Source organism: Danio rerio, chromosome 12, assembly GCF_052040795.2.
Source record: "Danio rerio strain M-AB ecotype USA chromosome 12, GRCz13ab, whole genome shotgun sequence".
Classification (NCBI taxonomy): Eukaryota; Metazoa; Chordata; class Actinopteri; order Cypriniformes; family Danionidae; genus Danio; species Danio rerio.
In genome coordinates this window covers 32831343-32843360 of record NC_141032.1, presented here as the reverse complement: position 1 = coordinate 32843360, position 12018 = coordinate 32831343, and the positions used below count along the sequence as shown (strand labels likewise).

Here is a 12018-nt window from a genome sequence, read left to right as displayed (position 1 = left end):
CATTAGTGAATTTATATATTTGATGGTCCTGGATCAACATCACCGAATTTATTTATTTGATGGTCCAGGATCAACATTAGTTACCTCAAATAATTGATGGTCCAGGATCAACATTAGTGAATTTATATATTAGATGGTCCAGGATCAACATTAGCAAATTTAATTATTTGATGGTCCAGGATCAACATTAGTAAATTTATATTTTTGATGGTCCAGGATCAACATCACCGAAGTTATATTTTTGATGGTCCAGGATCAACATTAGTGAATTGACATATTTGATGGTCCAGGATCAACATTAGTGAATTTACATATTTGATGGTCCAGGATCAACATTAGTGAATTCATATATTTGATGGTCCAGGATCAACATTAGCGAAGTCAAATATTTGATGGTCCAGGATCAACATTAGTTACTTCAAATAATTAATGGTCCAGGATCAACATTAGTAAATTTATATTTTTGATTGTCCAGGATCAACATCACTAAATTTATATATTTGATGGTCCAGGATCAACATTGGTGACTTCAAATATTTGATGGTCCAGGATCAACATCACCGATTTTTTTTATTTGATGGTCCAGGATCAACATTAGTTACTTCAAATAATTGATGGTCCAGGATCAACATTAGCGAATTTACATATTTGATGGTCCAGGATCAACATTGGAGAATTTATAAATTTGATGGTCCAGGATCTACATTGATGTATTTATATATTTGATGGTCCAGGATCAACATTAGTAAATTTATATTTTTGATGGTCCAGGATCAACATCACCGAATTCATATATTTGATGGTCCAGGATCAACATCAGTGAATTTATATATTAGATGGTCCAGGATCAACATAAGCAAATTTAATTATTTGATGGTCCAGGATCAACATTAGTAAATTTATATTTTTGATGGTCCAGGATCAACATCACCGAATTTATATATTTGATGGTCCAGGATCAACATTAGTGAATTTAAATATTTGATGGTCCAGGATCAACATTAGCTAATTTACATGTTTGATGGTCCAGGATCAACAATAGTGAATTCATATATTTGATGGTCCAGGATCAACATTAGTGAATTCATATATTTGATGGTCCAGGATCAACATTAGCGAAGTCAATAATTTGATGGTCCAGGATCAACATTAATGAATTTATAAATTTGATGGTCCAGGATCAACATCACCGAATTTATATATTTGATGGTCCAGGATCAACATCACCGAATTTTTTTATTTGATGGTCCAGGATCAACATTAGTTACTTCAAATAATTAATGGTCCAGGATCAACATTAGTAAATTAATATTTTTGATGGTCCAGGATCAACATCACCAAATTTATATATTTGATGGTCCAGGATCAACATTAGTGACTTCAAATATTTGATGGTCCAGGATCAACATTAGCGAATTTATAAATTTGATGGTCCAGGATCAACATTAGTGAATTCATATATTTGATGGTCCAGGATCAACATTAGCTAATTTACATATTTGATGGTCCAGGATCAACATTAGTGAATTCATATATTTGAAGGTCCAGGATCAACATTAGTGAATTTATATATTTGATGGTCCTGGATCAACATCACCGAATTTATTTATTTGATGGTCCAGGATCAACATTAGTTACCTCAAATAATTGATGGTCCAGGATCAACATTAGTGAATTTATATATTAGATGGTCCAGGATCAACATTAGCAAATTTAATTATTTGATGGTCCAGGATCAACATTAGTAAATTTATATTTTTGATGGTCCAGGATCAACATCACCGAAGTTATATTTTTGATGGTCCAGGATCAACATTAGTGAATTGACATATTTGATGGTCCAGGATCAACATTAGTGAATTTATATATTAGATGGTCCAGGATCAACATTAGCAAATTTAATTATTTGATGGTCCAGGATCAACATTAGTAAATTTATATTTTTGATGGTCCAGGATCAACATCACCGAATTTATATATTTGATGGTCCAGGATCAACATTAGTGACTTCAAATATTTGATGGTCCAGGATCAACATTAATGAATTTATATATTTGATGGTCCAGGATAAAGATTTGTGAATTTATATATTTGATGGTCCAGGTTCAACATTAGTGACTTTAAATAATTGATGGTCCAGGATCAACATTAGTAAATTTAATTATTTGATGGTCCAGGATCAACATTAGTAAATTTAATTATTTGATGGTCCAGGATCAACAGTAGTAAATTTATATTTTTGATTGTCCAGGATCAACATTAGCTAATTTATATATTTGATGGTCCAGGATCAACATTAGTGAATTCATATATTTGATGGTCCAGGATCAACATTAGCAAATTTAATTATTTGACGGTCCAGGATCAACATTAGTAAATTTATATTTTTGATGGTCCAGGATCAACATTAATGAATTTATATATTTGATGGTCCAGGATCAACATTAGTGAATTTACATATTAGATGGTCCAGGATCAACATCACCGAATTTATTTATTTGATGGTCCAGGATCAACTTTAGCAAATTTAATTATTTGATAGTCCAGGAGCAACATTAGCAAATTTAATTATTTGATGGTCCAGGATCAACATTAGTAAATTTATATATTTGATGGTCCAGGATCAACATTAGTGAATTTATATCTTAGATGGTCCAGGATCAACATTAGTGAATTTACATATTAGATGGTCCAGGATCAACATTAGCTAATTTATAAATTTGATGGTCCAGGATCAACATTAGCAAATTTAAATATTTGATGGTCCAGGATCAACATTAGCACATTTATTTACTTGATGGTCCAGGATCAACATCACCAAATTTATATATTTGATGGTCCAGGATCAACATTAGCAAATTTAAATATTTGATGGTCCAGGATCAACATTAGCTATCTTACATATTTGATGGTCCAGGATCAACATTAGCAAATTTAATTATTTGATGGTCCAGGATTAACATTTGTGCATTTATATATTTGATGGTCCAGGACCAACATTAGCAAATTTATTTATTTGATGGTCCAGGATCAACATTGGTGTTTTTATATAATTTTCGGTCCAGGATCAACATTGGAGAATTTATAAAATTGATGGACCAGGATCAACATTAGCGAATTCATAGATTTAATGGTCCAGGATTAACATTAGTGAATTTATAAATTTGATGGTCCAGGATCAACATTAGCTAATTTTTATATTTGATGGTTCAGGATCAACATTAGCTAACTTATATATTTGATAGTCCAGGATCAACATTAGCTAATTCATATATTTGATGGTCCAGGATCAACATTAGTGAATTTATAAATTTGATGGTCCAGGATCAACATTAGTGAATTTAAATATTTGATGGTCCAGGATCAACATTAGTAAATTTATAAATTTGATGGTCCAGGATCAACATTAGCTAATTTACATATTTGATGGTCCAGGATCAACATTAGTGAATTCATATATTTGATGGTCCAGGATCAACATTAGCAAATTCATTTATTTGATGGTCCAGGATCAACAAAAATGAATTTATATATTTGATGGTCCAGGATCAACATTGGCGAATTTATATATTTGATGGTCCAGGATCAACCTTGGAAAATTTATAAACTTGATGGTCCAGGATCAACATTAGCGAAGTCAAATATTTGATGGTCCAGGATTAACATTAGCAAATTCATATACCTAATGGTCCAGGATCAACATTGGTGTTTTTATATATTTTTCGGTCCAGGATCAACATTGGAGAATTTATAAAATTGATGGACCAGGATCAACATTAGCGAATTCATAGATTTAATGGTCCAGGATTAACATTAATGAATTTATAAATTTGATGGTCCAGGATCAACATTAGCTAATTTTTATATTTGATGGTCCAGGATCAACATTAGTGAATTCATATATTTGATGGTCCAGGATCAACATTAGCTAATTTATATATTTGACGGTCCAGGATTAACATTAGTGAATTTATATATTTGATGGTCCAGGATCAACATTAGCGAATTCATATATTTGATGGTCAAGGATCAACATTGGTGAATTTATATATTTGATGGTCCAGGATTAACATTAGCAAATTCATATATTTAATGGTCCAGGATCAACATTGGTGTTTTTATATATTTTTCGGTCCAGGATCAACATTGGAGAATTTATAAAATTGATGGACCAGGATCAACATTAGCGAATTCATAGATTTAATGGTCCAGGATCAACATTGGTGAATTTATATATTTCATGGTCCAGGATTAACATTAGCTAATTTATATATTTGATGGTCCAGGATCAACATTAGTGACTTCAAATATTTGATGGTCCAGGATCAACATTGGCGGAGTTATATATTTGATGGTCCAGGATCAACATTGGTGAAGTTATAAATTTGATGGTCCAGGATCAACATTAGTGAATTCATATATTTGATGGTCCAGGATCAACATTAGCGAAGTCAAATATTTGATGGTCCAGGATTAACATTAGCAAATTCATATATTTGATGGTCCAGGATCAACATTAGTGACTTCAAATATTTGATGGTCCAGGATCAACATTGGCGGAGTTATATATTTGATGGTCCAGGATTAACATTAGTGAATTTATATATTTGATGGTCCAGGATCAACATTAGCTAATTTACATATTTGATGGTCCAGGATAAACATTAGTGAATTCATATATTTGATGGTCCAGGATCAACATTAGCTAATTTATATATTTGACGGTCCAGGATTAACATTAGTGAATTTATATATTTGATGGTCCAGGATCAACATTAGCGAATTCATATATTTGATGGTCAAGGATCAACATTGGTGAATTTATATATTTGATGGTCCAGGATCAACATTAGCGAAGTCAAATATTTGATGGTCCAGGATTAACATTAGCAAATTCATATATTTAATGGTCCAGGATCAACATTGGTGTTTTTATATATTTTTCGGTCCAGGATCAACATTGGAGAATTTATAAAATTGATGGACCAGGATCAACATTAGCGAATTCATATATTTGATGGTCAAGGATCAACATTGGTGAATTTATATATTTGATGGTCCAGGATCAACATTAGCGAAGTCAAATATTTGATGGTCCAGGATTAACATTAGCAAATTCATATATTTAATGGTCCAGGATCAACATTGGTGTTTTTATATATTTTTCGGTCCAGGATCAACATTGGATAATTTATAAAATTGATGGACCAGGATCAACATTAGCGAATTCATAGATTTAATGGTCCAGGATCAACATTGGTGAATTTATATATTTCATGGTCCAGGATTAACATTAGCTAATTTATATATTTGATGGTCCAGGATCAACATTAGTGACTTCAAATATTTGATGGTCCAGGATCAACATTGGCGGAGTTATATATTTGATGGTCCAGGATCAACATTGGTGAAGTTATAAATTTGATGGTCCAGGATCAACATTAGTGAATTCATACATTTGTTGTTTGTTTTTGTTAACTATAATAACCTTGCCTCGATAGATATTTCTTTCTTAAAGACATCAAAACAACCCTGTTACATGTGTTCTTACATGTGCTTCTGTGAACCGTGTGTTTTGCTGTTTTGAGAATTGCAACATTCGGAGACTCGCTAAACAGATCTCCTATTAGATGATTGTTGCTTTTCATGCAAATATTTGGCAAGGTTTCAGCATACCTGAGAGATGCAGTCAGCATGATCTTTCATTTAAGGACATGATCTATGGTGCCCGGGAAGACCTACAAAAACAAATTGAGTGAAAATATTACAAACAAGCGAAATATCAAAGCATATATATAAAAATCTATAAACTTGCAACTAATAAGATTTATTTCATTTTATAAAAGCAAAATAAATTGATAAATTTGATAAATTAAAAATTTGAAAATTGATAAAAGCTAAAATAGTGTTTAACTGTATTCATTTGAATAAATTTAAAAAGACAATCAATGAACTTTTATTCAATTTATTTAGGAGGGTTCGGTTAAACGTTTTTGGTTATTTTTGGTACATTTTACATGGTATTTTCAATTTAATTGTACTCGATATATGATTACATTTTGCTTGTGTAAATTATTACAAAGATTTTATTGAGTAAACCTTAAAGAGTAATTTTTTTACTGGGTAGGGACCTTTCGTCTTACATAAAACAGCTGTTATGTAAGTGTAAATGTGTTAATTGTTGGATGACAATTTATTCTTTTTAAATTAAAATCTTCCACTATATTTAACAATATGGTGATGATTGGTCTTCTTTTTTCAGTGAAACAGAAACACATGTTGAAAAGGAGATCTGCATTAGTCAAGACAGTCTGATGAACAATCTGGTTTTGACAGAGGAGGAAGGCAAACCATGGTACAACTCCACTAATAAATGACAGTTACTGTATTAATATGCCTCCTCACTGAGAAAACATCAACAAAACCAAACTTACATCATATGTCATGTTTTCCTTCCCAGTGTGTCTGAGTGTCTGGAGACTCAGGAGTCGCATCTTTTCCACAAGGGTGATCAGATCCTGGCCCTCAATGACTTGCTAACAAACACATTAGCTGAGATACAGACATACCTTAAAAGACTTAGCAAGGAAGAGGTAAGAGGGTGATCCACAGTAAACAAATGTTTTATGACTACATTTACAAACACTTCAATTACGTTATTGAAATTACCTGTAGGTGAAACTCACTATTCGACGGCTTCCAGGATCCCAGCCTTTGAGCAATGAATCCAACGAGACATGAAAGAAAAATCCCCTCTTAATACAATCATTGCATTGAATTATTAGAAATAATGTGCACGTCTTGTTTAAGATTAAAGTCAGCAGGATTTTAACATTTATGACTCTTATCATAAGACTCGTATTATAAATCTTTTACATGTGAATCTTATCATAAGGGTAGAAACCAAACAAAGCATTAATATATAATAAACCTGGCTAGTGGGAATATTAGTGCATATTTATATGGACAAAGTATTACTTTAAAAGTATGAAGTTAAATTCACTGTGAAAAATGCACATTGTAAACGGTTTAATCTCTTAAAACTGCACTTACAGTGAGAGGTACTTTATTTATTATGCATATACACACATCTTTTCTTTGTATTATATTTTACAACGTATTTTAACAACGATTTCAACTTTTCTCTATTTTTAAGCATTTAACAATTGCTCTTAATCTTCATGCTAGGATTAAACTGTATCAGATACAGGATGATAGTAGATGGTGGATTAATGAAGTCTACTTAAAATACAAATAAATTTATGTACTACATTTTAAAACACATTTAAACCATGATTTCACTTTTCTGTCTATTTAAGCGTTGAGCGATTGCTCTAAATCTTTATGCAGTGTCTAAACTGTATCAGAAACTGGATGATATTAGACGGATGATTATTATAGCATACTTAATACATAAATTAATTATGAGAATTTGTACATAGTAATTTTGTTTTCTTTTTTTGCACAGGAATACAAAATATTAAAATAAAACTAAACTATAAGCCATAATGTGCATGAATAGTCAAAAACTAGGCTTATTTAAAATTATAATAATTGATTATTAATCTTATTTTATATACAAGAATAATAATAATAATAATAATAATAATAATAATAATAATAAAAGGCAATAACAAAACAACTGCATAGCAACATATGCTCAATTACAGTTAAAAGTGAATAATGAATACCCACAAAAGAAATTAAATCAAGTCATCTATGGCTGAAGAATAGAGCTCAAGTATGCTTAACTGTTACATTGATACTCGTTACGATATTTTACTATATATACAAAATCAAGTCATCTCTGGTTTAAGAATACTCAAGGATACTTTACTTTTACATAGATACTACTTAGATATTTTTCGTTTGCATATTTTAAAGAATCTCATATCTAAAATGCACCAATACATTATTAACCCCGAAGCTCCTTTTGTTTGTTTTGGATATATCAGCTATGTTTATTCATGCATGATTGATGGTTTTCACAACCCAACTATTATACAATTATAATGAGCTCAGATGTTGTTGTTTGCTACTCTGAGAGGAACTTTTTTTAAGTCAAAGCATCTAACCTGAATCTCCACTGACGCATCACATTACAGTCAAGAATAAAGAGTGGTAGCTTCCTTGTAAACTTCATTTATTTACACTGGCACTGAAAACCTGTTCTTTTTCCGCATGCTAAAAAAAGCACAGTTGCATTTTAAAGAGCTGAAGTTGACATGACTATTTTATCTATTACACTGCTGTCTTTAAATCGCAACTAAGTGCATCTTACAATCTGAGCTGTTTTATGTTAATATTTTAATGATTAGACACCGTCTACACTCATGAAAAAAGATCAAAGATGAAGCATTACATTTTGGTGTCTGCATCAAATGAAATGTACTAAAGTGATTCACACATATTAAGGATATTAGATCTGTTATAAAATATATTGATATTAAATCTCAATGTTCTATGCCTATTTGTGAGGTGTGTATTTTGGTTCTGGATATTGAATGTTTCGTCTATTTTAAATGTTTTACTGTCATTGTTACCCAAAACAGTTTTGACTTTAGTATCTTTTTTGTGTGAAGCGCTTTGGGATTAAGTTTTAAAGGCGCTATATAAAAAAGAAATCATTATTATTATAATATTCCATGGTAAATCATCAGATATATTTATGGGAAAAAAAACATTCTTATTCTGGCCTGTACTAATATATTTGATAATACATTATATATAAATGCTCAATAATTATTGCTGTCAAATGAGCACATCCTACTGGTTTTAAGGAGAGTGGATTCAAACCAACAGTTATGGAGAACTTCAATTATTCGCTGTGATTTTAATATATGGTCTTTTAATGTTACCATATGTACTGTGTGTTCCAAATCTGCTGGATAAAGCTTTTTTGTTGTAATCATTAACTTAAAACATTTGAAGTGGGTGTTCTCTGTAAATCATGCTAAAATAATAAATGACAGTCATTAAAAAAACAAAACATTACAATTTCTAATGTGTTTATTAACAATTTGCCCATCAACTCCTACCCCATGTTTGAATAACTGGAAAATATACCTGCAGGGCAAAACATCCACAGAACTGCAGAACAAGCCTGTTTATTTTCCATCTATTTGAATCCATGAATATTTAGATCACCTTCAAAATATGAAAGAAACAAATATGTCAGAACAATCTGCATGTTTTAGCCCGTTAACCAACCACATACAACATCTGCTGCAGTAAAAAGATCACATTCACTACATTTGCATTGATGACGATGCATATTAGCAAACAGATGAGCACAGAATATGAATATGATATTTTTTATTAGGTTTTTATTAGATTTATTAATTATAATTTAATTTTACATTAATATTCTGAGTAGATCTACATGATATACATCATCAATAAATTGTACACTGAATTTTTATCTTATTCAGTTATTAAACTACACACAATGTGCTTTAACATTTACAGTGTTACTTGCAATTTTGGTTGTCAGTAATACTTTAGAATGTACAGTGCACTTGAACATTTGCTGCCAATTTTTACAGCATTAATGGCTATATTAACAATATTACCTAAAATTTACAAGCGCTCTGTAAATTAACAATTACCACTGTTGTAGTTTCATTTACAGTGCACGTGTAAATTTTACAGTATTTCTTGCAACCAAAATTGCCAGCAATACTTAAAATTTTACAGCATTTTTACAGTGTTGTGCCTAATAGAAAACTGTAAAAATCAATCCTTGCCACAAATTTATTATTTATTATAATTATAATTAATTATTATAATTATTTATTATGTGGTGGCTTTGACAACTTCATGCAAACTGATAATAAATGAGATGCTGTTGTTTGTGACTGGGAGAGGGCTATTTACCTGAAAGCTTAAACAAAAACACAGCTTTCTGTTTCCAACAGTACGGAGAACAAAAGATGTCACAGAGGACAAAAAAGTCAAATGCACACAATGACACTAAAACAAAAGGTAAACCAAGGTATAGAAAACCAGGAGTGCTGTTAGGAACCAGAGTGAACTCTAACTAAACGGGACTCACAGAATTCAGAGATAATGTATTTCTAGGAAAATATAGATAATCCGTGATTTTTACAAATTGTTCTTGTGTTTTTCCACTAAGGATACGTCACTGGCATGCAGTAAGGTGACAATCACAATGCATCTCATGTGAACTACAGCACAGAAGCGACATTGTGCAAAACAAAATCACTTTATAAAGCCTTTACTTAAGTATTGCACATGCAAGTATAAATGCACAAATGCATTTAAAGAAATGTTAAAGTTGCACCACTTCAAAAGCTATCTGTGAGTTTTCTTAGCAGAAACTTGCCTTAATCTGTATCTGACATGGTAATAGGTCTGTGGAAACCCAATCTGTTGCAGAAAATGACAGACTGTTTCCTCATTGGAGAAAGCAGGTTGGTCAGGATTTCTTTGACTTTCATCCAACCTTTACTGGAAGACTAATATATATTTAGAAACAGTTACATAAAGCACAACATTTTGTATCGAGATTCAATTTCTGCTGCAACCAGAGCTTGATCGTAAAATTGTGCTATTCTCAGGACTTATTCTCAGATTTCTAGACGATAACTAGAATTTTTTTGTTACTACTAATTTTCCATTCATCAGAAATCCTGCCATCTAAGACTATTAGACCAAATAAATGGTATGCAAAAGAGATTTCATCTAATTCTACATCGCAAACACCAAACTTTTAAAGGAGAGTATATTCTGAAGCCAGAATTTTGAGTTCTTCACTAATTAACAGACTTTAATAAAATGATTAATAATGGAAAATGGTGCTTCCTCATCCTCACTCAATGTTCCCGTCAGTGATGTCAGAGTGCTTTCAGAAATCGCACCAGCCTTTAAAACAGGACTGATTGTTGACTGACGTGTGAAGATTTTATCAATCAGCATGGTCAAAATCTGGGGCAGTACGGTGGCGCTGTGGGTAGCACAATCACCTCACAGCAAGAAGGTCACTGGTTCGAGCCTTGGCTGCATGGGTCAGTTGGCGTGGGTTTCCTCCGGGTGCTCCAGTTTCCCCCACAAGTTCAAAACAAGGGTACTTGGGTAAGCAAATTGTCCCGAGTATGTGTGTGAATAAGATGTTTCACAGTACTGGGTTGCAGCAGGAAGGGCATCTGCTGTGTAAAACATATGCTGGATAAGTTGGAGGTTCACTCTGCTGTAGCGACGTCAGATTAACACTTATGGGACTAAGCCGAAAAGAAAATGAATGAATGAATGATTGAACGGTCATAATCCATTTTTGTATATTTGAAAATCAGTTTTGGTTTATGTTTTTCACAATTACTTTAAAATTATTTGCCATTAATGTATTATATACACTCAAAAAATTATTTTTGCTGCTTGTTCAAACTATTTATTTAATATAAGTTGAAACAAAACAATTATTTTGTGTTTTTGGGACAATTCGATTCTTTTATGTTTAATCTACATTGCAAAAATTGCAAAATTGTTGCAAACTATTTATTTGTGTTGAATTTAAACTAACAAATTAAATTTAGTTCAACTGAATTTGTTAGCTTAAATTCAACCTAAGAATAGTTTACAACCACTTAACTTAAATCAATTTAGTAAATCTAAGGAATCATGTTTGAATTTTTTTTTCAGGGTACTTCAATTTGTAAAAGTGTAAAAAATGTAACTTAATTTTTGTTGGGACAACATGAAGTAATTGTGTGGAACCCAGCATTTTTCACAGTGTATAATCATTTAAAAACAACATGTTTTAAGGAACATTAAAGAATGTTCTTTCATCGGTTCATCAAGCATTGCCCTGATCACCCTTGCCTTACAGCATAGACTTTTTAAGAATTAAGTTTTTTTTTTAAGTTTTTAGCATAAATCAGAGGTCTGTCGTCATCATGTACCTGAAGGCTGATCTCTAGTGTTTTATTCCTCTCTTTCTTTCAAAGAGAAGTTAAATCGATGTAAACTCCCAAAAAAAAAAACATGCAGCAAAAAAAAAAT

At 31.6% G+C, this 12018-nt stretch overlaps 1 protein-coding gene across 2 annotated transcripts in view; it reads left to right on the top strand.

Moving 5' to 3' along the window:
• plekhs1.2 (pleckstrin homology domain containing S1, tandem duplicate 2) overlaps positions 1–8470 on the top strand; it is a 101982-nt gene extending 93512 nt beyond the window's left edge. The window contains 3 exon segments of one of the 2 annotated variants that reach the window (NM_001077324.1): positions 6263–6355; positions 6461–6593; positions 6676–8470. In NM_001077324.1, coding sequence (NP_001070792.1) covers positions 6263–6355; positions 6461–6593; positions 6676–6741 — 292 coding nt within the window. In that variant the 3' untranslated portion in view covers positions 6742–8470. 2 annotated transcript variants of the gene reach the window in all.
• The last annotated feature ends 3548 nt before the right edge of the window (positions 8471–12018 follow it).